The sequence below is a fragment of the Balaenoptera borealis genome (assembly GCF_965194805.1).
Source record: "Balaenoptera borealis genome assembly, chromosome: 3".
In the NCBI taxonomy this organism is placed as follows: domain Eukaryota; kingdom Metazoa; phylum Chordata; class Mammalia; order Artiodactyla; family Balaenopteridae; genus Balaenoptera; species Balaenoptera borealis.
In genome coordinates this window covers 101088038-101115265 of record NC_138866.1, presented here as the reverse complement: position 1 = coordinate 101115265, position 27228 = coordinate 101088038, and the positions used below count along the sequence as shown (strand labels likewise).

The window sequence follows — 27228 nt, the reverse complement described above, 5'->3', positions numbered from 1 at the left end:
ACCTCTTCAGCTTCCATCAAGTCCAAGGATGAAAATTATTGCCTCTTAAATAAACCTCCCTTCCTTCCCCTCACCCCCCACATTGTATCCGTAAACTTGACTCTTGTCTCAGGCAGTAAGGGGTGTAACCCACCTCACAAAAATTAAGACAGGTCCCCATGAGCTTGTACTGTACCAGCCCTGCCTTTCCTGTCTCAGTTATCAAATCCTTTGCTAAGGTCTAGAGGTTCCAGTCTGTGCCCGCCTCTCTTAAGAAGTCAACTCACAGGTTTTTAGATCTCCAGGTAGGGATTCATGGCAGGGTGTTGGGGAGAGATGGAACATTCTTGCATATCTCTGTCGGAGGCTAGAAGGCACAGGGCTGCCTGGGTGGCAGGATATACAACTTGCCTGTGAAGTTAGTTAGCAGGAGAACCTGGGCCTGGATGAAGGAGGCAGGATGCTAAGCAGTTAGGAGAGGGAGTGTCACTGAAAATCTCCAAGAGTTAACAGATACCTAAAGTGTTTCATGATCCTACATCAGTTTTGTTTGTTTGTTTGTTTTTTTGATGTATCATTGATTTATAATATTAGTTTCATGTGTACAACATAGTGATTCAAAATTTTTATACATTGTACTCCATTTATGGTTATTATAAGATATTAGCTAATATTCCCTGTGTTATATAATATATCATTTTAGCTTATTTAATTTATACATAGTAGTTTGTACCTCTTAATCCCCTACCCCTTTCTTGCCCCTCCACCTTCCCTCTCCCCACTGGTAGCCACTGGTTTGTTCTCTGTGAGTCTGTTTCTGTTTTGCTACATTCATTCATTTGTTTTATTTTTTAGATTCCACATATAAGTGATAACACACAGTATTTGTCTTTCTCTGTCTGACTTATTTCACTAAGGTATTATACCCCCCAGTTTCATCCATGTTGTTGCAAATGGAAAATTTTCTTTTTTTATGGCTGAGTAATATTCCATTGTATACATATACCACATCTTCTTTATCCATTCATCTGTTGATGGACACTTAGGATGCTTCCATATCTTGGCTATTGTAAATAGTGCTGCTATGAACATTGGTGTGCATGTATCCTTGTGAATTAGTGTTTTCATTTTCTTTGGATATATATACCTAGGACTGCAATTGCTGGATCATACTTACATCAGTTTTTAAATAGGGATAGTTAACTCTTTACCTTGAAAAGTCTGTTTTTCAGTGAACTCTTAACTCTAGGATAGAGGAGCTCAGCTCTTGGCATCTGCTGGTGTTCTGGGGCCACTTAGGAGTGATCATTTCAAGCAGGGGCTTGGAGAGCCAGCCTGAGGCCAAGTCACTTTGACCCCTTTGCAGTCCTCATCAGCCCTCACCTGCAGCTCCTTTTGGTCCCTGGTCAGCTGACTGGGGAAGACTTGGTCCTGTCACAACCCTTGAGAGGCTCAGAGGTGCCACGGTCAGTGGGCACACTTCTGGTCAGTTTAGGCTACACGTCTGAGATTCTCTTTGCATAAGGTTTCTGGCTGCAATTTGCTTCTTCAAATGTATTTTCCTGGCCTCTTAGGAGCACTGTAGTTTTTTTTTAAATCTGAAAACAAAGTTTAAAAGTTTGTTAACACCTGTAAGAAGAAATGAAACGAAAACCTATTGGGAATATGACTCTTCCTCAGGATTTTCCCCTTTGTGCTATAAAAGGAAGTCATAAAATGGACTGAGTTGACAGCCCAGCAAGTGGGAAGATGATTTCATAAACTCGCAGAGCTCCCAGGGTGGCTTCAATTCCGACTGGGCCCCTGTGAGCTGTGTGGGGCTGGTCTAGACTCTGTATCTCCCTTCGGTTATTTTTCCTGGGCTCAATTGAGCAGTCGTCGTACAAGGAATTGGCTTTCTGTGGCCTTTTGGGCACCTGGGTTTGCTGCAGTTTATTCTAAAATGATTGAAGAGCTGGACCCTTTCACATATTAAATGGCTATTAACTTAATAACCATTTAACTGGTTTAGGACTAAGTATTAACTTGTTTAGGACTAAGCCAAACTGCTCCAAGGATCCTTGGTTCGAGGCAGGAGACAGGACTTAGCAGAATGTGCCACGGTCTTTGCTGAGTGAAGTGGCCCCTTTAGGGGACCACGTGGAACCGGGGCGGCTTGGGGGATACACAACCCCCAACAAGCACTGAGTCTTTACGTTTAGCCTCCCTCTCTTGCGGTTCCTTGGAGTGACCCCTGTAGAGCCGCACTTCTCTGATCAGAAGGTGTAAGAAGCTGCCATAACCTAAGGGGACAGAAAGCAGTCTGCTAAACATAAGACCGTTGTCCTCACAATAGGTCTTAACTTGGCTCTTCCTTTGTGAAGGAAGAGCTTCTTATTTTCCAAATGATCTGTAGTTCTACTTCAGGGTAAAGCCTTTAGAGATGGTTCAAAATTTTCTCTTGCTGCTTAGACTTCTTGAAAAAAGTTTTGAACTGAAAACGCAAGACTATGAGAAGCAGATCCGGTTTTTGAAAGAAGAAATGAAAGCTCTCAAAGATGAGAAAATGCAACTGCAGCGTCAGCTGGAGGGAGAGCGGGTCACTTCTGATGGCCTGAAAGGGGAGGTGGCCCGGCTGAGCAAGCAGGCAAAGGTAGGAGCTCCTCACCCCCCCACAAGCTCTTCCGCTGACTCGTCTGACCTGCACGAGAGGGAGGAACTTCACATCCCTGCAGGGTCAGCTAAAAGCACCCATGTGACGGCAGAAAGCCAAAGGACCCCGGTTCCTCCAATTCTTCCAAGTATAAACCCCCCCGCTGCCTTTGACTTAGCAATACTGTTTTTTTATGTTTTAAAAGTCAGCTTTCTAACTTTGTAAAAATTACATTTACATAAAGTTCTTCAAGTATGTTGACCCAGAGAATACTTCCATATTAAATTATAAATTGATGGGAGCCCCTGTTATATAATCCATCATGTTGTATATCTGTTAATACCGGTATTAAAATTAAATGACCATATCAGAATCTTCCATTTTAAAGTGTTATCATGAACTGATGAGGATGATTATAATTTTTGTGACTTTCTGTTTGGATTATTAAAAAAAAAAAAAAAGTGTTATCAGATAATCTACACAAGTAATGGTCCATGCCTGGACAATCAAGGTTTAACTAAATTCCTTCCCCATTGGAAAATACAAACCTGTTTGTCCCTCCGTTCTTCAAGGCAGACCATTTTAGTGTAAGGTTGGAAAGCTTTTAAGCTTCCGCTAGATACGTGAGACACATGTTAGTAGAATAATTGTTATGATTACACAGATATCCTCTGTAATCATCAAGGAGCACCCATTGCATGGTTTAGAAGATGTGTCATGGAATCATACCTGGGTTGCCTCTGAATTTCTTAGCAGAACTGCCAGTATTCTCTGGGCCCTAGTTTCCTGTTGTTTGAAAGTAGTAGGTTGGACTGTGGAATCTGGAAGGACCACATATGCCTGTGAGTCCTGCATTCTTAGCAGCCACATAAGACTGATGTCAATCTGGGAGTCACGTCATCTGGCTGCAGTCTCTATCTTGGGAAATCATGTGGCTGCCCTTGGAGTACGGCACCAATATTTGTCACTCGTTTCCTCTTTGGTAGCTAAAACTATGGTCCACACTCTCCAATGTGGTATATTAAGGAGATTAGTCTGATTTTCAAAGAAAATAAACCCATTGTCATCATGATACATGTTATAATAAGCCTGTAAGTAAATACAGATATGACTTGGAACATTTACTGAAACATTACCAAGAGTCGGGCTTGAGGGTGGATAGTCCTGGGTCCCCTGTCAGCTGTCCGTGTGACCCTGAACGTGCCGCGTAACGCTTATGCAGCTTCAGTTTTCTAACCTATAAAAGGTCATTCTACTCACCTTATAGGCCTGTTACAAGGATGAGGTCGTGTATGTAAGATGATCGGTAAATGCCAACTTGATCTCCCTTTTCACCCCCTGTGGAAACAAGAGCTTTAACCTTTAAACACTTAGGCTAACTGAGAAAATATCCAGGAAGGGTTATTCACCTCTGAACAGCTCCCATAGCTATGAAAGCACAAACCTGAGCTCACAGGTGAATAGAGGCAGAATACAGCCTCTTCCCCACAACCAGAGCTGCCCCTCTTGGACCCGGGTCACGCACTCACTGCCAACTCCCGGACCTCCAGGACATGCTCTGCCCCTGCTGCTGGGCCACATCTAAACGTAGCTGGAGCCCAGACCCTTGGCTTTGCCCACTTCCTTGCATCCAAGATTTCATCATACAGTGAGAGAGAACTTAGCCCCTGTGCTTGACTTCTCGCAGCTCCCTCCCCTCTCCCTCCCCTCCCCAAGCTTGTAGTAAGTACTTATTTTTTCCCTTTTTATGGTAGGGAAGCTAATTCTCTTGCTACAACCAAGTACATCTGGGAAGAACAGCATTTTAGATAGTTAAACAAGGCTTTAAGGCCAAGCTTTATGGGCAGTGATGGTTTAACAAGATTTTAACTGAGAAACTGCAGGTAGGACAACTTGCATAGATAAATAATACAGTAATAGTGTTCCCTTTGTCTGATGTAAGTCATGATAGCTGTTTTTTCTTCACCTGGTTCCATCATTGCTGGGATTCAGACAATCTCTGAGTTTGAAAAGGAGATAGAGCTACTTCAGACACAGAAGATAGACGTGGAAAAACATGTGCAGTCCCAAAAACGGGAAATGAGAGGTAACGAAAATATGAGTCACTGAGTCCATTGGGGTGCAGGCTGAATTTATCATAGGTGTCACTGCTAAGGCAGTGTGTCCTTTGATTGGTGTGAGGCTGGTTAGTTGGTTGGTTGGTATTATGGTAGGTTGAATAGCTAGTTGGCTTCATAGCTGGTTGGTTGGTGGGTGGGTTGGTTGGATAGCTGGTAAGTTAGTCAGCTGATGAGATGGTTAGCTGGAGAGTCTGAAGGGCTAGAGAACTGGGTCCTTAAAAAGGAAATGGAAAAAGAGAAATTAGGCAAAAATGTAATTTATACCAGTTCTGCCTTTTTCTTTCAGAAAAGATGTCAGAAATCACCAGACAACTTCTTGAGAGCTACGACATTGAAGATGTAAGAAGCAGGTAATCATTTGTGCATTACCAAGCACTTAAAAAAAGGTAACACATGAAAGAGATGATTTTCTTACCCTCCTCATGTTGCAGGCTCTCTCCGGAAGATTTGGAACATTTAAATGAGGATGGAGAACTTTGGTTTGCTTATGAAGGACTAAAGAAAGCAACACGGTGAGAAATTTCCCTCAGGTTCTTTGTGATTTTTCAGAGATAATGTACTATTGGAAACTCAAAAGTTTATCTTTCATAGATTTGATAGACAAAGTAAATTCCTTACAGTAGAATGGTCTAATAATCCCTGGAAATATTTCTTTGAAGATTGAGTAAATTAGTTTAATAATGAAGAACAATCTCTTTGTGGGATAACTGGCCAAGTAATAAAACCCATAACCTGTACAATGAAAACTGACTATATCAAATAAGTTAGCCAGTGTTGCTATAGATATATAGATATATATATATATATATATATATATATATATATATATGTTTATTTATTTATTTATTTATTTAATTTTTGGCTGTGTTGGGTCTTCGTTGCTGTGTGCGGGCTTTCTCTAGTTGTGGTGAGCGGGGGCTACTCTTCATTGCGGTGTGCGGGCTTCTCATTGCAGTGGCTTCTCTTGTTGTGGAGCACGGGTTCTAGGCACGCGGGCTTCAGTAGTTGTGGCACGTGACCTCAGTAGTTGTGGTGTACGGGCTTAGTTGCTCTGCGGCATGTGGGATCTTCCCGGACCAGGGCTCGAACCCGTGTCCCCTGCATTGGCAGGTGGATTCTTAACCACTGTGCCACCAGGGAAGTCCCTATAGATATGTTTAAATTTAAGGCGTTCGCTTTTTAAAAAATTAGTAAACTGTTTTTAGAGCAGTTTTAGGTTCACAGCAAACCGAACAGAAAGTACAGAGGTTTCTCATATACCTCCTACCCCTACACACGCACAGCCATTATCAACATCTCTCACCAGAGGGTGCATCTTTTAAAACAGATGAACCTACGCTGACACATCATTATCACCCAGAGTCAATAGTTTACCCTAGGGTTTACTCTTGGTGTTGTACATTCTATGGGTTTTGGAAAATGTATAATAACATGTATCTTTATCATTGTTGCATCAAACAGAACATATTTTTTTAATTATTAGAGTAAAAATATAATTTTAATAATGTCCAAAATAAAATTTCTTATCATTAACTGCATGTTAACACCACATAACTCTTCCTAACTAGCTAGAAGGAGTTTATAATTATATGTTCCTAATTCCATAGCCTGTAACCTTGTGTACACAAGTAAACTTTATGTGCTTAGCGCCTGGCTCTTAATTGTGGGTTTTCATAACTGCTGCAGAAGTACACGCTCAGAGTCATCAGCAGAATAAAGACTGCAGTTAACTTCTTGACCCCTCCTCTAACAGCATTTTGGAGAGCCATCACCAGTCCCAGAAGGATTGCTACGAAAAGGAGATTGAAGCTCTGAACTTCAAAGTGGTGCATCTAAATCAGGAAATCAACCACCTACAGAAATTATTTAGAGAAGAGAATGACATCAATGAAAGTATCCGTCATGAAGTTACCAGGCTAACATCAGAAAACATGGTATGGTCTCAGCCACGGGCCCCAGTCATGGCCATTATTCTGGAGATGTTATACATTAGTGGAGTATAATTCAGTGTCTCAGCTGTAAAACAAATTACATTTCCCAGGAGTGAAATAGCTGGTTCAGAAGATAAAACTATAAAATTACCCCAGGCTGGAAAGCATTTTAAGAGGGTTTACCATAGGATAGGTCCAAATTCTGAGGTGTGTGTGTGCTCTTAAATCTATCCATTTTAAATCTATCCCTAACCCCTTGGCAAGTAACACAAAGCATTAAGGTAAAAAGGTACCTCTTGAGAGGGGTGTGCATTCAGAAGGTCAGTCGCCCTGCTCATGCCCCTCATCTCACTGTTTTAACAGCTTCCTTCTTCCGTGATGCCTGTTCTTCCCCACTGCGTTTGTCTCATCCTTTCTTCTCGCTCATGTCTACTGGCATGAAGAAATACCTTAGGAACCTTCTCAACAAAAGCAGTCCTTTCTTAACCCCACAGCCCTTGCAGCCACCACCCCATTTCTCTGGGGGACTTGGCCACACTTCTCCATGCCACCTGGCTGTGATTTCTCCACTCACCTCCCGTTTGCTCTGTGGCCACCCCATTCTGTGGGCTGCCCCTCCCACTAACTGAATCTGCCTGCACAGGGCTGAGCACAGAGGGTTCCTTTCCACCCTCGTCTTAGTCTCTCAGCAGCACTTGGTGATGTTAATGACTCCCTCTCCCTCCTTTCTGTTCTGCTGGCTTCCAGGACACTATGGTCTCCCAGGTTTCTCATCCCACCTCGCTGGGTCCTCCTCCTCCCCCTAGCCTGGAAGCATTAGGAAATCTCAGTGCTGTGTCAACACGTGAGCATATGTGACCCTGGGCACAGCGGACGTATGGAACGGTAGTTAAGGACCTGCACGTCTTTGTTTATTCCTTGGGTGACGCTTTAATGAGGAATTTGCAGTGAAATCCAATTGCACAAACAAGTATTTTTCATTTGGACTTCAGAGGCACGGGTGTTTTCATAAACTTGCACGATAGAAAAAACTCTCCGTACGTGACTAGGGGTGGAAATGATGGACATTTAAACAAATATTAGCTAGACAAAGACAGAGGATTATGAAACATACTGGATCATTCCAGACCTCTGCTAACAGAGCCGTGCGCAGCCTGGAATTCAAAGGGCACGGTAGGACCCCTTTGAGATGATTCTCCTGTTTCTAGATGAGGAGATGATGTCTCTGGGCCTGGACCAAAGAGACTGGCTGCCATTTCCTCACATCATCCCTCCCTCAACTCAGCAGAGAATTCCCGTATGGCCTCCCAGATGTACACTTCCTTCTCTCCAGGAGACCCTGGAGATGTGGAGGGTTGTAGCTATGTGAGAACCGCTCACCCTGAGCATGCTGGTATTTCTTGTGACTATATAGGTCTTGAGGTAAAAAAAAACAAAAATAAAAAACATGCCGTCCATCCAGTCTATGCTTTGGCTAGCCGTCTTAACACAGCTATACTAGACGTATGTTCCATGGGGTTAATGACCTAGACAGTTTAGTTTGCTTCTGAGCAGCTCTGAGATTTTCAAGTTTATACGTGAAAGTGTTCTAATATTTCTAATTCTTCTCTAAAGATGATCCCAGACTTTAAACAGCAAATTGCAGAACTGGAGAAACAGAAGCAAGATCTTGAAATCCGCCTGAACGAACAAGCTGAAAACATGAAAGGTAACTGGAACCCTCATGAAGCTGCTTTTAGAAAATGGTTTCCTGTAGCCAGGAAATGACCAAAACCTCATCATCAAACTGATTCTCCGCGGAGCCGGGCAGGTGACATAAATGTGAGACGTGGGCTGGGTAGACAGGACATTAAGGTTCATAGGCATTTGAAGGCGGCACCTGCCTCCAGCCTCCATTGATTGTTGGCAAGTAAGAGTTCGGGTCCCAGTATTGCTTGATATTCCAATTTTTAAAGAAAAGCCAGAAATCCAGGTTTTTATGTGAAATATCACAATTATTAAATAATGGCTTGAAAAGTTTTTAAACACTGTTCAGACCACATAAAACCTAATCTGTAGCTGGGTACAGTTCAGAACCCCTGATAACTGAAAATATGAAAATACGACCAAACCCAAATCAGAATGCAGTGACATGGCCACCAAAGGACTGATAGTTCTTCTCATTATAGGAAAACCAGAAGAGTTGTCTAATCAGTTGAATCACAATCAGGAAGAGGAAGGAACGCAAAGAAAGTAAGTATCATCGTGCATGTACCCCAGGTTCACGTTCATGTAATGCTTTTCTTTTCTGAAATTGGGGGTGATGCCAAAGAAAGGTTATTAAACCAAAAAAGCAAGGTGTTAATTAAGATATATAATTTGTTAGCGTTCAAGTGTGAAGAAAAGAAACACTTGTGTGCACACACATACACACCCTTCTCTGGGAGAGTGTATGAGAAATGAAACAAAACATTGGTTGCCTGCAGGAAGGGTAACTGGGCGGCTGGTGCACAGGGGAGGGAGGAGACTTACTTTTCACCGTGTAGACTTTTATACCCTTAGAACATTATGCCATATGCATGAATTATCTCTTCAGAAAAAATTGATAACATAAGATCATGTGAAAGAGAACAGTTTCTCAGCAGACCACTTAGGGTAAGGCTTAAAATCCATGTTGATAGAGAATCTTCATCGATAAACCCCCCAAATTACATCCTGACCAGCAGAGGAAATGTTTTGCCACCAGCTTGTTGAGATACTTTTTAAAAAATGGTGGGTTTTTTTGTTTCTTGGGGTTTTTTTTTAACATCTTTATTGGAGTATAATTGTTTTACAATGGTGTGTTAGTTTCTGCTGTATAACAAAGTGAATCAGCTATACGTATACATATATCCCCATATCCCCTCCCTCTTGCTTCTCCCTCCCACCCTCCCTATCCCACCCCTCTAGGTGGTCACAAAGCACCGAGCTGATCTCCCTGTGCTATGCGGCTGCTTCCCACTAGCTATCTGTTTGACATTTGGTAGTGTATATATGTCATTACTACTCTCTCACTTTGTCCCAGCTTACCCTTCCCCCTCCCCATATCCTCAAGTCCATTCTCTACATCTACGTCTTTATTCCTGTCCTGCCCCTCGGTTCATCAGAACCATTTTTTTTTAGATTCCATATATATGTGTTAGCATATGGTATTTGTTTTTCTCTTTCTGACTGACTTCACTCTGTATGACAGACTCTAGGTCCATCTACCTCACTACAAGTAACTCAATTTTGTTTCTTTTTATGGCTGAGTAATAGTCCATTGTATATATGTGCCACATCTTCTTTATCCATTCATCTGTCAATGGACACTTAGGTGTCCATCAGATTGTCAATGCTCTTAGGTTGCTTCCATGTCCTGGCTATTGTAAATAGAGCTGCAATGAACATTGTGGTACATGACTATTTTTGAATTATGGTTTTCTCAGGGTATATGCCCAGTAGTGGGATTGCTGGGTCATATGGTAGTTCTATTTTTAGTTTTTTAAGGAACCTCCATTACTGTTCTCCATAGTGGCTGTATCAATTTACATTCACACCAACAGTGCAAGAGGGTTCCCTTTTCTAAAAATGTTTTTGAAGCTATTTTAATTCAATGCTTTTGTAATAAAATATAGATTTACTTATTTATACATAACTCAAGTTAGAATTACAAGTTTAGAGTTTCACACTCATTAGTAAGGTACCATTTTATATCCTAGTGTTTTTCCATACCACAAAGCATTGCTTATATCAAATAATATTTTTTATAACTTAGATTAGATTGCACTTTTGTATGGTAAAAGTATTTTGTAAAACTTTATAATCTTCAGAAAAGTCAGTTACCCTGACTTCTTCACTGTGAATTTTATTCACAGTCATTTCTAAGTCATCCTCATCAGATTAAAATTGACTCCCATATTATTATTTAAATCATCAGAGGAATAGATGTCAAATTTGTCATCAGTGTTCCATTCCAATTTAAAAATCCTTGAGATAACTTGATTTTAAGAACAGTAAATGGACACTCTATGTCCCAGAGAGCATTTTTCATCATGTGACTGCTTTGGTAGGATTGGGGCCAAATGAGGGCCCAAAACAGTAGGAAAGTGGTGAGCACCATTTTGGAACTCTTTGGATGGGTTCCCTTTTCTTCTCTCTCTGATCGCTGGGTTTTGGAGTACCTGTTCCCCGTCTTTTCACAAAGGAGATAATTATCGAGCTTTTGGTCGTAAGGGTGTGAGTGGGTATGGATGTCCTGTGGGAGCACTCAAAGGGTGTAGGCAGGTGGGGACAAGAACTTCTTATCAGGTTAAGGAGACTGGAGCAGACGTGGACTTTTCTACCCCACGAACCCTGATCTCTTCCTCCCACTCTGAGCACTCCCCTATTCAGGTACCACTTGCTTTACACATAAAGTGGCCAAAGTATTTTTCCATCTTTGGAAATATCACTGCTTGCTATGACAATGAGAGACATTTCTATGACCGTCAAACTGATACCAACATTTCCTAATCCTTTTCTCAGAACCGTAGAAGCCCCAAATGAAATGCATACCAAAGAGAAAGAGAAGCTGATGGATAACATTCAAGAAACACAGGAGGCCAGCGAGCACTTGAGGAGACAATTTGAAACTGAAAGTGAAGTCAAGAGTAGTTTCCGGCAGGAAGCATCTCGCCTCACTGTGGAACACAGGGTGAGGAGTTTTGTCACTTGTTGCTGAGTGATGCCTGCACATGCAGGCAACACTGAAGGGGGTCAGGCCACCTAAAGCATCCAATGAGCAGCATCTGCCTCCCACCAGAGCAGTCTGTTTCCTTATCTCAAGACAGGTGGTCTCTGAGGTTACAGCTGCCTCAGGGCAGCCTGGGGATTGACCAGGGCTGAGAGAGGACGGGTGGCGAGGACCTGAGCACTGTCCCATGGACGGCACCCATCTGAGATGACGGCGCCCTGGCCCAGAGCACCTTGGGGGTGATAGGCTGATGTGTGACCTTCTCTGAGCAGAGCTTACCCCAACAAAGGCCTATGCTTGCTTTTGTGGGGGGTGTGCCCTTCCTGCGGTTTTCAGAGTCAAAATGTTCTTCTATGCAATGATTATGATAGTAGATGACTAACTTTTTAACTTGTGAAAATCTTCACCAGATTGTCAGTGCCCTTGTCAACATGATATTTGGCAACTCTGTCAGCTTCCAGCAGTTCTTTTGAAATTTTATTGGTGTGTGAAACCCACAAGAATGAGAAGCACCAAAGTAGCAGATTGGGTGCTTTCCTGGGAGCTGGATGCTCACAGGCCCCTTCCTGGCCTGGCAACCTCCAAGACCATGACCAGGGGAGGGCTCACCTAGGCATTGGTCAGCCTGCACGTGTCCACGGGCCCTGCTGCCTGTCGTCAGGGTCCCCCATTTCCTGTCTCACAAGAAAAACATGCTAGGGTAAAATCACATTTTGCCATGTCAGGATTTAACTTTGAAGAGGACTCCAGAGAGTTTAACATTTAATAGGAAGTAACACATTCCAGTCAGGGCACCTGGATGATGACCATCTTTTTTGAGGTGGGGGTACCCCTTTCTCAGAGAATAAGTTTCTCAAATCACACTGGATAAGCAACTGCCTGCTAAACGTGAGAGGCTGTCCCACCTTCTGCCGCTGTGTCTGCGTGTGTGTCCCTGGGGTCTGAGCAGGAGCCAGTGGTGAGGGAGAGGGTAGGTGGGTGATCATGTGTGTTGCACATCTTGTCCTGTGTGACCCTTCACTCAGCTGTGAGCATGTGGCTCTGGGTGTTGTCCGTCCCTGAGTTGTGTGGGATTTGTGTGAGTTTGTTTCTGATGTTCCGGGAGGAGTGACGTCCCACTCAGTGCCCCTCCTCAGGAGCCAAATCTCTGAAGTTTCTCCGCCTGCAGCTTCTGACATCCAGAGAGCCCATTTGCACACCTGCATATTTTAAAATTCTCTACAATGGGCATTACTTTATTAAGGGAAAATTAGATCAAGTTAACTGTGGTCTATCCGTACAATAGGATATTATTCAGCCACGAAAAGGAGTGAAGTATGGATGAACCTTGAAAACATTATGCCAAGTGAAAGAAGCCAAACATGAAAGGCCACATATTGTATGATTCCATGTATATTAAATGTCCAGAACAGGCAAATATGTAGACACAGAAGGTAGATTAGTGGTTGCCAAGGGCTGGAAAGGAATAGGAGGACAAAGGGGTGCCAGCTAAAAGTTACATGTTTCTTTCTGATGTGATGAAAATATTCTGGAATTAGATGATAGTGATGGTTGCACAACTGAGTATTCTAAAAACCGTTGAGTGTACACTTCAAATGGGTGAACTGTTTGGTGTGTGAATTATAGCTCAGTAAAGCTATTACCAAAAAATAGGTTAAGATGCTTCTGAGCTAATGTCCTTGTTTCTTTTGATTTCTGTAGGATCTTGAAGAAGCGTTAGACATGAAGGACAGAGTGATTAAAAAGTTACAAGATCAAGTGAAGACTCTAACCAAGACAATTGAAAAAGGTAGGAAAAATAACATTCACTTTCCTATTTTTTGAACTTTCAGCTAAGGTCCACATGTGTTGACATGTTATTTCTTGATGTGGTCAAAAGAATTTGAAAACCAAAGGAATGGGTCTCAACTGGTGGGTTTGGGGTTCAGTGATGGGCTAATGGAAGGATCCTTCAAGGCAGGAAGATAACCGCCTCTCAGATGATACCAGATATGCTCATGCAATTGTAAGGGGCACCCTGGAATGACTACTTTTAAACTCTTTCTCTGTTAGCTCTCTCCTTGTAAAAATGAAACTGGGAAAAAGTTTCAAATTTAATGGCTTTAAAATTTATTTCCTCTCTCAGTGACATGGAATCAATATCCCAGTTTCTATTAGAAAAAAGAAGTAGACAACTAAGAAGCTGGACAGCAGTCCTAAACATGGACTGAACTGCACACTGAATGTCCTCATGAGCTCCTGGGAAAAGGACCCTCTGCCTTTCTTTCCTTCGCCTGCTTCTTTTTTTTTTTACATCTTTATTGGAGTACAATTGCTTTACAATGGTGTGTTAGTTTCTGCTGTATAACAAAGTGAATCAGCTATACATATACATATATCCCCATATCCCCTCCCTCTTGCGTCTCCCTCCCACCCTCCCTATCCCAACCCTCTAAGTGGTCACAAAGCACCGAGCTGATCTCCCTGTGCTATTTGGCTGCTTTCTACTAGCTATCTATTTTACATTTGGTAGTGTATATATGTCCATGCCACTCTCTCACTTCGTCCCAGCTTACGCTTCCCCCTCCCTTTGTCCTCAAGTCCATTCTCTACGTCTGCATCTTTATTCCTGTCCTGCCGCTAGGTTCTTCCGAACCATTTTTTTTTTTAGATTCCATATATATGTGTTAGCATACGGTATTTGTTTTTCTCTTTCTGACTTACTTCGCTCTGTATGACAGACTCCAGGTTCATCCACCTCACTACAAATAACTCAATTTCCTTTCTCTTTATGGCTGAGTAATATTCCATTGTATATATATGCCATATCTTCTTTGTCCATTCATCTGTTGATGGACACTTAGGTTGCTTCCATGTCCTGGCTATTGTAAATAGAGCTGCAACGAACATTGTGGTACATGACTCTTTTTGAATTATGGTTTTCTCAGGGTATATGCCCAGTAGTGGGATTGCTGTGTCATAAGGTAGTTCTATTTTTAGTTTTTTAAGGAACCTCCATACTGTTCTCCATAGTGGCTGTATCAATTTACATTCCCACCAACAGGGCAAGAGGGTTCCCTTTTCTCCACACCCTGTCCAGCATTTATTGTTTGTAGGTTTTTTGATGATGGCCATTCTGACTGGTGTGAGGTGATACCTCATTGTAGTTTTAATTTGCATTTCTCTAATAATTAATGACGTTGAGCATTCCTTCATGTGTTTGTTGGCAATCTGTATGTCTTCTTTGGAGAAATGTCTATTTAGGTCTTCTGCCTGTTTTTGGATTGGGTTGTTTGTTTTTTTGATATTGAGCTGCATGAGCTGCTTGTAAATTTTGGAGATTAATCCCTTGTCAGTGGCTTCATTTGCAAATATTTTCTCCCATTCTGAGAGTTTTCTTTTTGTCTTGTTTAAGTTTTCCTTTGCTGTGCAAAAGCTTTTAAGTTTCATTAGGTCCCATTTGTTTATTTTTGTTTCTATTTCCATTTCTTTAGGAGGTGGGTCAAAAAGGATCTTGCTGTGATTTATGTCATAGAGTGTTCTGCCTATGTTTTCCTCTAAGAGATTTATAGTGTCTGGCCTTACATTTACGTCTTTAATCCATTTTGAGTTTATTTTTGTGTGTAGTGTTAGGGAATGTCCTAATTTCATTCTTTACATGTAGCTGTCCAATTTTCCCAGCACCACTTATTGAAGAGGCTGTCTTTTCTCCATCATATATTCTTGCCTCCTTTATCAAAAATAAGGTGACAGTATGAGCGTGGGCTTATCTCTGGGCTTTCTATCCTGTTCCATTGATCGGTATTCCTGTTTTTGTGCCAGTACCATACTCTCTTGATTACTGTAGCTTTAAGTAGTATAGTCTGAAGTCCAGGAACCTGATTCCTCCAGCTCCGTTTTTCTTTCTCAAGATTGCTTTGGCTATTCAGGGTCTTTTGTGTCTCCATACAAATTGTGCGATTTTCTTGTTCTAGTTCTGTGAAAAATGCCATTGGTAGTTTGATAGGGATTGCATTGAATCTGTAGATTGCTTTGGGTAGTATAGTCATTTTCACAGTGTTGATTCTTCCAATCCAAGAGCATGGTATATCTCTCCATCTGTTTGTATCATCTTTAATTTCTTTCATCAGTGTCTTATACTTTTCTGCATACAGGTCTTTTGTCTCCTTTGGTAGGTTTATTCCTAGGTATTTTATTCTTTTTCTTACAATGGTAAATTGGAGTGTTTCCTTAATTTCTCCTTCAGATTTTTCATCGTTAGTGTATAGGAATGCAAGAGATTTCTGTGCATTAATTTTGTATCCTGCTACTTTACCAAATTCATTGATTAGCTCTAGTAGTTTTCTGGTAGCATCTTTAGGATTCTCTGTGTATAGTATCATGTCATCTGCAAACAGTGACAGTTTTACTTCTTCTTTTCCGATTTGGATTTCTTTTATTTCTTTTTCTTCTCTGATTGCTGTGGCTAAAACTTCCAAAATTATGTTGAATAATAGTGGTGAGAGTGGACAACCTTGTCTTGTTCCTGATCTTAGAGGAAATGGTTTCAGTTTTTCACCATTGAGAATGATGTTAGCTCTGGGTTTGTCATGTATGGCCTTTATTATGTTGAGGTAAGTTCCTTCTATGCCTACTTTCTGGAGGGTTTCTGTCATAAATGAGTGTTGAATTTTGTCGGAAGCTTTTTCTGCATCTATTGAGATGATCATATGGTTTTTCTCCTTCAATTTGTTAATATGGTTTATTGCATTGATTGATTTGCGTATATTGAAGAATCCTTGCATTCCTGGGGTAAACCCCACTCGATCATGGTGTATGATCCTTTTAATGTGCTGTTGGATTCTGTTTGCTAGTATTTTGTTGAGGATATTTGCATCTATGTTCATCAGTGATATTGGCCTGTAGTTTTCTTTCTTTGTGACATCTTTGTCTGCTTTTGGTACCAGGGTGATGATGTCCTTGTAGAATGAGTTTGGGAGTGTTCCTCCGTCTGCTATATTTTGGAAGAGTTTGAGAAGGACAGGTGTTAGCTCTTCTCTAAATGTTTGATAGAATTTACCTGTGAAGCCATCTGGTCCTGGGCTTTTGTTTGTTGGAAGATTTTTAATCACAGTCTCAATTTCAGTTCTTGTGACTGGTCTGTTTATATTTTCTATTTCTTCCTGGTTCAGTCTTGGAAGGTTGTGCATTTCTAAGAATTTGTCCATTTCTTCCACGTTGTCCATTTTATTGGCATAGAGTTGCTTGTAGTAATCTGTCATGATCGTTTGTATTTCTGCAGTGTCAGTTGTTACTTCTCCTTTTTCATTTCTAATTCTATTGATTTGAGTCTTCTCCCTTTTTTTCTTGATGAGTCTGGCTAATTGTTTATCAATTTTGTTTATCTTCTCAAAGAACCAGCTTTTAGTTTTATTGATCTTTGCTATCGTTTCCTTCATTTCTTTTTCATTTATTTCTGATCTGATCTTTATGATTTCTTTCCTTCTGCTAGCTTTGGGGTATTTTTGTTCTTCTTTCTCTAATTGCTTTAGGTGCAAGGTTAGGTTGTTTATTTGAGATGTTTCTTAAGGTAGGATTGTATTGCTATAAACTTCCCTCTTAGAACTGCTTTTGCTGCATCCCATAGGTTTTGGGTCGTCGTGTTTTCATTGTCATTTGTTTCTAGGTATTTTTTGATTTCCTCTTTGATTTCTTCAGTGATCTCTTGGTTATTTAGTAGTGTATTGTTTAGCCTCCATGTGTTCGTATTTTTTACAGATATTTTTCCTGTAATTGATAGTCGTGGTTGGAAAAGATACTTGATACAATATCAATTTTCTTAAATTTACCAAGGCTTGATTTGTGACCCAAGATATGATCTATCCTGGAGAATGTTCCATGAGCACTTGAGAAGAAAGTGTATTCTGTTGTTTTTGGATGGAATGTCCTATAAATATCAATTAAGTCCATCTTGTTTAATGTATCATTTAAAGCTTGTGTTTCCTTATTTATTTTCATTTTGGATGATCTGTCCATTGGTGAAAGCGGGGTGTTAAAGTTCCCTACTGTAATTGTATTACTGTCGATTTCCCCTTTCATGGCTGTTAGCATTTGCCTTATGTATTGAGGTGCTCCTATGTTGGGTGCATAAATGTTTACAATTATTATGTCTTCTTCTTGGATTGATCCCTTGATCATTACGTAGTGTCCTTCTTTGTCTCTTGTATTAGTCTTTGTTTTAAAGTCTATTTTGTCTGATATGAGAATTGCTACTCCAGCTTTCTTTTGATTTCCATTTGCATGGAATATCTTTTTCCATCCCCTCACTTTCAGTCTGTAGGTGTCCCTAGGTCTGAAGTGGGTCTCTTATAGACAGCATATATATGGGTCTTGTTTTTGTATCCATTCAGCCTGTCTATGTCTTTTGGTTGGAGCATTTAATCCATTTACATTTAAGGTAGTTATTGATATATATGTTCATATTCCCATTTTCTTAATTGTTTTGGGTTTGTTATTGTAGGTCTTTTCCTTCTCTTGTGTTTCCCAGTTAAAGAAGTTCCTTTAGCATTTGTTGTAAAGCTGGTTTGGTGGTGCTCAATTCTCTTAGCGTTTGCTTGTCTGTAAGGGTTTTAATTTCTCCATCAAATCTGAATGAGATCCTTGCTGGGTAGAGTAAGCTTGGTTGTAGGTTTTTCCGTTTCATCACTTTAAATATGTCCTGCCACTCCCTTCTGGCTTGCAGAGTTTCTGCTGAAAGATCAGCTGTTAACCTTATGGGGATTCCCTTGTATGTTATTTGTTGTTTTTCCCTTGCTGCTTTTAATATTTGTTCTTTGAATTTAATTTTTGATAGTTTGATTAATATGTGTCTTCACATGTTTCTCCTTGGATATGTCCTGCATGGGACTCTGCGCTTCCTGGACTTGATTGACTATTTCCTTTCCCATATTAGGGAAGTTTTCAACTATAATCTCTTCAAATATTTTCTCAGTCCCTTTCTTTTTCTTTTCTTCTTCTGGGACCCGTATAATTCAAATGTTGGTGTGTTTGATGTTGTCCCAGAGGTCTCTGAGACTGTCCTCAATTCTTTTCATTCTTTTTTCTTTATTCTGCTATGCGGCAGTTATTTCCACTATTTTATCTTCTAGATCACTTATCTGTTCTTCTGCCTCAGTTATTCTGCTATTGATTCCTTCTAGAGAATTTTAAATTTCATTTATTGTGTTGTTCATCATTGTTTGTTTGCTTTAGTTCTTCTAGGTCCTTGTTAAACGTTCTTGTATTTTCTCCATTCTATTTCTAAGATTTTGGATCATCTTTACTATCATTACTCTGAATTCTTTTTCAGGTAGACTGCCTATTTCCTCTTCATTTGTTTGGTCTGGTGGGTTTTTACCTTACTCCTTCATCTGCTGTGTGTTTCTCTGTCTTTTCATTTTGCTTAACTTACTTACTGTGTTTGGGGTCTCCTTTTCGCAGGCTGCAGGTTCATAGTTCCCATTGTTTTTGGTGTCTGCCCGCAGTGGGTAAGGTTGGTTCAGTGGGTTGTGTAGGCTTCCTGGCAGAGGGGACTGGTGCCTGTGTTCTGCCGGATGAGGCTGGATCTTGTCTTTCTGGTGGGCAGGACTGTGTCCATTGGTGTGTTTTAGGGTACCTGTGATCTTATTATGATATTAGGCAGCCTCTCTGCTAATGGGTGGGGTTGTGTTCCTGTCTTGCTAGTTGTTTGGCATAGGGTGTCCAGCCCTGTAGCTTGCTGGTCGTTGAGTGGAGCTGAGTCTTAGCGTTGAGATGGAGATCTCTGGGAGAGCTTTCACCATTTGATATTACCTGGAGACGGGAAGTCTCTGGTGGACCAATGTCCTGAACTCGGCTCTCCCACCTCAGAGGCACAGGCCTTACACCCAGCCGGAGCACCAAGATGCTGTCAGCCACACGGCTCAGAAGAAAAGGGAGAAAAAATAAATAAATAAATAAATAAAGTTATTAAAATAAAAAATAAAAATAAATTTTTAAAAATTAAAAAGTAATAATAAAAAATGAAAGAAAGAAGAGAACAACCAAACCAAAAAACAAATCCACCAATGATAACAAGTGCTAAAAAGTATACCAAAAAAAAAAAAAAAAAACACGGACAGACAGAACCCTAGGACAAATGGTAAAATCAAAGCTATACAGACAAAATCACACAAAGAAGCATACACATACACACTCACAAAAAGAGAAAAAGGAAAAAATTTATATATATACCTTTTGGGAAGTCTGAGGTCTTCTGCCAGCATTCAGTAGGTGTTCTGTAAGAGTTCTTCCACATGTAGATGTATTTCTGGTGTATTTGTGGGGAGGCAGGTGATCTCCATGTCTTACTTCTCTGCCATCTTGAAGGTCTCTCCCCCTTCACCCACTTCTGTGTCACTGAACTTTTCTGACTTCTCTCTTCTAACTCCCTTTACTCTTTGTTCAGTATTGCTTCTTCCTCCCAACCTTTATCACTAAGGCTGTATCTTCAATTCTCTGTTCTTTTTACTATATTCATTTCTTTGAAGAGCTCCTTTACTATTATTTATTCAGCTCTCACCTCACATTTAATATGTCCAAAACCAAAATGAGGATCTTTCCCCTTCAATAATTAATGATGAAGGTCAGTCTGCCCTCATGAGGGCAGAGACCATGTCTGTCCTTCCCATTGCCCAATGGTGTCCCCGTTGTTGGAATGAATGAAGGAACTGCCATCGCTACATAAGGACTTCCAAAATCCACCTGCCATTCCTCACTTTTCCTGAGTCCCAGTCCCTTTTTGCCTCTAAGAGTACTCCTTCACCTTTCTATTATCACCTCCAACCCAGTGTGTCTAAAGTGGAATACATCAGCTTTCCTTCCTGTATCATGTATCTATTGTCAAATAACAAACTACCCCAAAATTTAGCAGGAATAAAGATGCAGATGTAGAGAATGGACTTCAGGACATGGGGAAGGGGAAGGGTAAGCTGGGATGAAGTGAGAGAGTGGCATGGACTTATATATACACTACCAAATGTAAAATAGATAGCTAGTGGGAAGCAGCTGCATAGTACAGGGAGATCAGCTCTGTGCTTTGTGACCACCTAGAGGGGTGGGATGGGTGAGTGTGGAAGGGAGATGCAAGAGGTAGGATATATGGGTATATATGTGTATGTATAGCTGATATGCTTTGTTATACAGCAGAAACTAACACACCATTGTAAAGCAATTATACTCCAATAAAGATGTTAAAAAAAAAAAAAAAAAACAGTTTCTGAAGGTCAAGAATCCATAAGCGGCTTAGCTGGGTGGTCCTGGCTCTGAGTTGCAGTCAAGTCATCAGCAGGGATGCAGTCATCTGAAGGCTTAGCTGGGGCTGGAGTGCCTTTCTCCAAGCTCATTCACATGGCTGTGGTCAGGAAGCCAGTACCTTTTGGACACTCCATAGGTGGCACTAGCTCCCAAGGAATATGGTCAGATACAAGTGACCACACTTAAGAATACCCAAAGTATGATGTTCTTATCGCGTATTTCTGCTTCATTTATTGTTCTTCCCAGTCCAGATGCAGTTCAGCAGAGGTTATTCTTAGCATAAGCAGGTTGCTTAGTAAAACAGTTAACATTCTACCTTTATCAGTCTCCAAGGGAACAGAGCTAGTAAATCAACAGGACAAAGTCTCATGCAGTAGAAGAGAGTTCTGTTAACTCTTTACCTGGATTATCTTCTTTTTCATCTATCAGAGCCTACTCAACTTTTCTTGGCCCAACTGGAGTGCTGCCTCCTTCAAGAAGAAATTTTCAACAGTTCCAACCTACCTATGTGTAAAGTCTTATGTCCCCTGTATTTATTTCCTTTGGCTGCCTAACAAATCACCATAAAATTAGTGGCTTAATAAAATACAAATCTTACAGTTCTAGAGGTCAGAAGTTCAAAATGGTCTTCACTGGGTTAAAGTCAACATGTCAGCAGGGCTTCTGTAGGCTTTAGGGGGAGATTCTATTCTCTTGCCTTTTCCTGCTTCTAGAGGCCACCCACTTTTCCTGACTTATGGGCTTCTTCCACCATCTTCGAATTCATCAGCATGGCATCTTTAAAATCTTTCTGACTCTCTAACCTGTGCTTCTGTGTACATCTCCTCCTCTCAGAATGGACATGAATCTTTGGGGACCAGAAGGCAGACTGTGGCCCACCCAAAGATGTCCATGTCCCAATCCCCAGAACCTGTGAACATGTTACCTTACATGGCAGAAGGGATTTTGCAGATGTGATTAAGTGAAGGATCTTGAGATGGGGAGAGTCTCCTGGATTATCCAGGTGGATTCTATGTACAATAATCACAAAAGACGTTATAAGAGAGGCAGGAATGACAGGGAGAGAGAAGGTGATATGACAGTGGAAGCAGAGAGAGAACGATGTGATGATAGAAGCAGAGGTCAGAGTGATGTGGCCACAAGCCACATCATATGGGCAGCCTCTAGATGCTGGAAAAGGCAAGGAATGAGTTCTCCCCTAGAGCCTCCAGAAGAAACACAGCTCTGCTGACACTTTGATTTTAGCAGTGTAAGATCTATTTCAGTCTTATGACCTCCAGAAATGTAAAATTTTTTAAATTATATTTTTTAAAAAATTGTGCTTTGTGCCACTGAGTTTGTGGCACCTTGTGATGGCACATAGGAAGCTAGCCCAGCCACCTTGGGGTCATGCAGTTTGGTGTTTTGCACACCACATGTTTTGTGAATCTCGTTTCTTTAACTGTAACATCAGTGTCCTGAAGGCCAGAGCATCATCTTGGATTGTTTTCATATCCCCACTGTGCTCGATATACACCAGGTGCTCATGAGGATATATACCAGCAGCTATACTCATTGATATACTCACAGATAAGAATCACTACCCGAAGAAATTCTTCAGGATTTAATAAAGTTTGCATTTATCAGAAAGCCACAGGAATTCATGGGCAAACCAGCCAGTATGGGATGGAAAGAGACAGAGTAGTCTCATGATAATGCTGGTGAAAGTTGTTTTTGTGTATTTAGTTGATTGTTTGCCTCTGCCTACAGCCAATGATGTGCACCTGTCCTCAGGACCCAAGGAGTACCTTGGAATGCTGGAATACAAGAGAGAAGATGAGGCCAAGCTCATCCAAAACCTCATTCTTGGTAGTGAAACCTGGAACTCTGAATTTTTGGTTTATCTTTGAGAACTTGAGCATCAGCCATTGCTACAGTCTTGGGCAGGGGTATTTCCTCTTCTTCCTCCACTGCTTCTTCTCAGCCTCACCACTGTTGACCACATAATTCTTTGTTTGGGGTGGGGAGGGGCTTTGCACTGTAGAATATTGAGCAGTGTCATTGGCTTCTATTCTGTAGAAGCCAGTAGCAACCCCTAGCCATGACAATAAGAAATGCCTCCAGCCATTGCCAGATGCCCTCTGGGGGTACCTTGCCTTCAGTTGAGAAGCACTGCCCTAACCTCTTCCCAAGTCTCATCACATGGTCAGGGTAGAAGACACATCTCCTCCTCTTTTGTGTCTCAGCACGGGAGCCATGGGAAAAGTAACTGTGGCTCCTTTGTTCCATCTGACTTCTGCTGAGAAATTTATTGGCAGGCAGTACGGTGGAGGCTTTCTAGCCACACCTCAGTTACAGGAATCTCCCAGTGGGCATACTCTAGGGTTGGTGGTCTTAGAAACAATCTTACTAGACTGTCTTCACCATGAAAACCACATGGTTTTCCAGGGAAAAGGAGAAAAGCTGCCTCCCTATCAGCGGGTTGTAACATCTCAAAGCAGAGAGCCCATACGTAGCCTTACTCCTCTTGTCCTAATTGACTCCCCTCAGAGGACATGAGCACCCCTACCCTTTCCTTTCCACCCTCACTGGTGCACAGCTGTGGGGCCTCTTTGTTCCCCTGTCTTAATGCAGACATGGGGAGGTCTGTGTTTGCTTATCTTAACTTGTTCTGTAAAGTTTCTATCTTCCCTTCATTCCCACTCTGACTTCCAGCCATTCTCTTCTCCTCAAGACCAGCTGGTCCTCCTCTGCGGACTGCTGTGTACCTGTTTTCTCTATTCAAGGCAGATGCATGTGATTGCTGAGATCATATTCCATCCTCATCATAGAGGCTGAAGTGAGGGTGCATGGAACTGGGGTTCCTCTGTTACCTTGGAGATATGAAATTCTGTCCTTTATTCAACCTTAGAAAAGAGAAGGTATTTTGCAAATGAGAAGTAAGAGGAGCAGGTGGCACCTGCATGTATATTTTTGCCAAGAAAACCGCCAGCCTGAACTCCTCAAAGGGGAAAAGACATCCCTATGCATTTCAGGCACTGCATCAAGTACAGAAAAGCAGACAACCCCTGCCCCATCATTATAGGTTCCTTATCGGGAGAGCTGATCATCAGCTGTAATCCTCACTGACTCTCTCTGCTCCAGACCTGAAGCCCCGCGGTGTGGTGGTGAACATGATCCCCGGGCTGCCAGCTCACATCCTGTTCATGTGTGTACGCTACGCAGACTCCCTAAATGACGCCAACATGCTCAAGTCCCTCATGAACAGCACCATTAATGGTATCAAGCAGGTGGTTAAGGTAGGAACTACCTTTGACATTGGCCCTTGGTATTATGGCTACTTTAGGAACACCTGTGGGAATGACCAGATGCCCGTACTTTTTCCATCCTTCACCTCCAGTCTTTGGTCAACCCCATGATTCCTCAAACCAGTCAGAGGCCCAATCAGCAAAAGAATCCAAGCTGTTAGGAAAAGACAATTTAGGTCAGAGAGCCCTAAGGGTGGGGATCTGCCAATGGACCCCAAATCCTTACCTGTAAGACTACAGCCTGGTAGCCACCACGCCACCACTTCTGTCCCCCGGGGCTGCAAAGAGGGGCTGGCTGCAAGGAGTATGTGTCTATGCAGATAACAAGTGTGAATGCCAAGGAATGGGAAGGACTGAAAAATTACTCCTCTCTTCCCTTGGCATTTATGTGATCCTCCCTCATAAAACCACAGTATGTACTTTTATTCTCAGCCCAGAAACGAAGATAAGCTATATGTAAGGGACCAGTAAAATATAGATCCATTATTCTTCATTCCCCTTCCAGATGGAAAGTAATGTTTGATTTTGAGATATATTTAATTTTTTTAGTTGGGGAAGTCCTATCTCACTTTTAGTAAAATATGTGTTCTAGAAAAGTCATGAGCAATTAAATCCTATTTTAAATACTCTAGGAAAAGAGAAGAATAAAAACAGTGAATGCATCAGGGGATGGATAATTCTTCCCCCTATCCCCCCCTCACCAAATTTTATACTAAGAATTCCTTATTCATCAGGAGTTAGGAGTAGAAAACTAACATTGATTTGGCGCTGGGTGCTTTATGGTCACTGTCTTCACAGGAGCTACCATTGTGTTCTTAGAAGAGACTTCCATAAATTCATGTTTTCCCTGTCCGTGTTTTCATAAATTGGGTTTTCTCAGGGTACACTTGCATTGCATTCCAGGTCATGGGCACACAGTATTTGCCCCATCGTGCTGCTCTGGAATGCTTAAATACGTAGAAACTGAAAGACGCATGGCATGAGGAGTGTAAATCCTTCCTTGCCAGCATCTTCCGTCTCAGCTTCTTCAGTGGCTCCCCACCCCTCCCCCTCCAGTGCACAGCACATTAAAGCAACCCTCACTTGGTCCACATACCCCCTTGGCCACCGTGCCTTTTTTTTTCACCCCTTGCAATCTGGCTTCTACCCCCATTACTCCACAGAAAGATCACAGGTAATTCCTCTTGCTAAATCCAATGGTATCTTCTTAATTTTTATTCTCTTGAAATGGACTGAACAGTAGCACCATCTCCTTGGAACGCTCTGACATTGTCTTTCAAATCCCAGGACTTTCCCGGTTTTCCTTTTATCTCTCTGGTCTTTAGTACCTCTGCTTCCTTTGCTCGTTCCTCTCCTTCCTGCCCCGTAAGCGGGGGTGTTCTTGCCAACAGAGTCCTCAATCCTGAGCTCTTGTCTGCCCACCCCTTTCCTTCAAGGAGGACATCCTCCCACCTCTCTCCTGAGGTTTTCTCAGCTGTCCAGGTTCCACATCATCTCTGCATCCTCTGAGCTTTTGTAGCACAGTCTATGCCCATCCTGTAGGCTGTCGGCCGCCTATTTAACTGTGTCCTATATATGTCATGTCTGTCTTACCAGTCAGAATGTGAACTTTGGAGGGCAAGGACCGAGACATTTCTCAGGCATTCCTGCAGTGCCTGCTTCAAGCATCATAACAGGTGATATAACCTGTACAGAAATACTTTGCAAACCATAACGTGCTAAATAAATACAAGAGCTTATTTTTATAGTATAAATTTAATAAAGTCTTTAATGAATAAAAAAGGAATTCTTTTTGGTCAAAAGCCACCAGCTAACCAAACAGGTAAGATATGTCTGTTCTTGGCTCAGAGGTACCAAATCCAACACCAAAATCCAACTTTGTCTTTTCTTGTTTTTTTTTTTTTTTTAAAGGAACATCTAGAAGACTTTGAGATGCTGTCCTTTTGGCTTTCCAATACTTGTCATTTCCTCAATTGCCTGAAGCAGTACAGTGGAGAAGAGGTAGGATTGCCTGCCCGCTCTGTGTTCTATGCTGACTGCCAGCCTCCTACCTCCTCATGAGCCAGAACTCACCGTAGGAGTTAGGAATTGGGATGCCCAGCCCCAGGGGCAGCTTCTGCTTCAGCTGGCTTTCTCACTCCCCGCTTACCCAGGAGGCCAGCTTCACATCACCAGCTGAATGGAAGTCACAGGCAAAAAGACTTCTAGAAAGAAGTATAGACCTCGGGCATGGTACTAAGCCTCAGTTTTCTTGACTTAAAATTCATGAGGTAGATTCTGTGACTTTTCATTTTCCTTCTGGTTGTAAAATTCTGAAGTTTTTAGTATTCTCACTCTAAAATACAGCTGTTAGTGCAACATGCCTATTTCTTCATAGCTGTTCTCACTATGAGATTCTGATTGTTCCTCCATAATCTGCAAATCCTTTGCCATTCTGACTCTGCTTTCAAGGGGCTGACATCATAAAGAAGCTCTTCACCTCCAAGTACTCACAGAGCAATATTTCGTTGACCTAAAATAGCAAAAATAGCTTTCAGGGTTTTCACTGCTCTGCAAAATGGTTATACCATTTTATAGTCCTACCAGTAGTATGTAAAGGTTCCAGTGTCTCATACCTTTACCAACACTAGGTATTGACAGACATTTTATTATTTATTAGTCTCATGGATATAAGATGATACTTTGTTGACTTAAATTGTAATTAGTTGATCACTAGTGAGGTCAAGCATCATTTCATATGCTTACTAGTTGGTTGGGTTGCCTTTTAAATTGCCTACTCACATCTGTTCTCCATTTTCCTTAAGGGTGATTATTTTTCTTATTGATTTGCAGGAGGTCTTTACATATTATGGGTAGATTGTGGCTTATCTTCTACTTTTCCTTATGGAGTCCTTTGTCAGACACAATTTTTGAATTCTGATGTACTTAAACCTATCAATCCTGTTCTTTTATGATACCTGATTTAATGTCTTGTTCAAGAAATTCTTCCCTACCCTGAGATCATGAAGTTATTCTTTCTTCTAAACTGATAATTCAAATTTAGAGTTCATAATTACGCTTTTATCCAAAATTGGTATGATTATTTATCCCAAGTTGACATGTGAGGTAATGATCTCATATCTTCTTCCACGTGGATAGCCAGTTGTCCCAATGGAGAGAAAGTAAAATAAAATATAAAAATAATCCTACTGGTACTATTGAATAAAAGGAGAAATAAGTAAAGAAAATCCAACCTCTAACCAAAAGGAATATTGGGGGGAGGGGGGAAGACCAGCCC

At 41.5% G+C, this 27228-nt stretch overlaps 1 protein-coding gene across 3 annotated transcripts in view; it reads left to right on the top strand.

Moving 5' to 3' along the window:
- MYO5C (myosin VC) overlaps positions 1–27228 on the top strand; it is a 111324-nt gene that overhangs the window by 65515 nt on the left and 18581 nt on the right. For all 3 annotated transcript variants that reach the window (XM_082387995.1, XM_082387994.1, XM_082387996.1), the window contains exons 25-36: positions 2431–2611; positions 4604–4697; positions 5018–5081; positions 5163–5243; positions 6485–6665; positions 8277–8370; positions 8831–8894; positions 11187–11355; positions 13096–13183; positions 22414–22512; positions 23788–23942; positions 25863–25952. In XM_082387995.1, the coding sequence (XP_082244121.1) occupies positions 2431–2611; positions 4604–4697; positions 5018–5081; positions 5163–5243; positions 6485–6665; positions 8277–8370; positions 8831–8894; positions 11187–11355; positions 13096–13183; positions 22414–22512; positions 23788–23942; positions 25863–25952 (1360 nt within the window). The remainder of the gene's footprint in view (positions 1–2430; positions 2612–4603; positions 4698–5017; positions 5082–5162; positions 5244–6484; positions 6666–8276; positions 8371–8830; positions 8895–11186; positions 11356–13095; positions 13184–22413; positions 22513–23787; positions 23943–25862; positions 25953–27228) is intronic.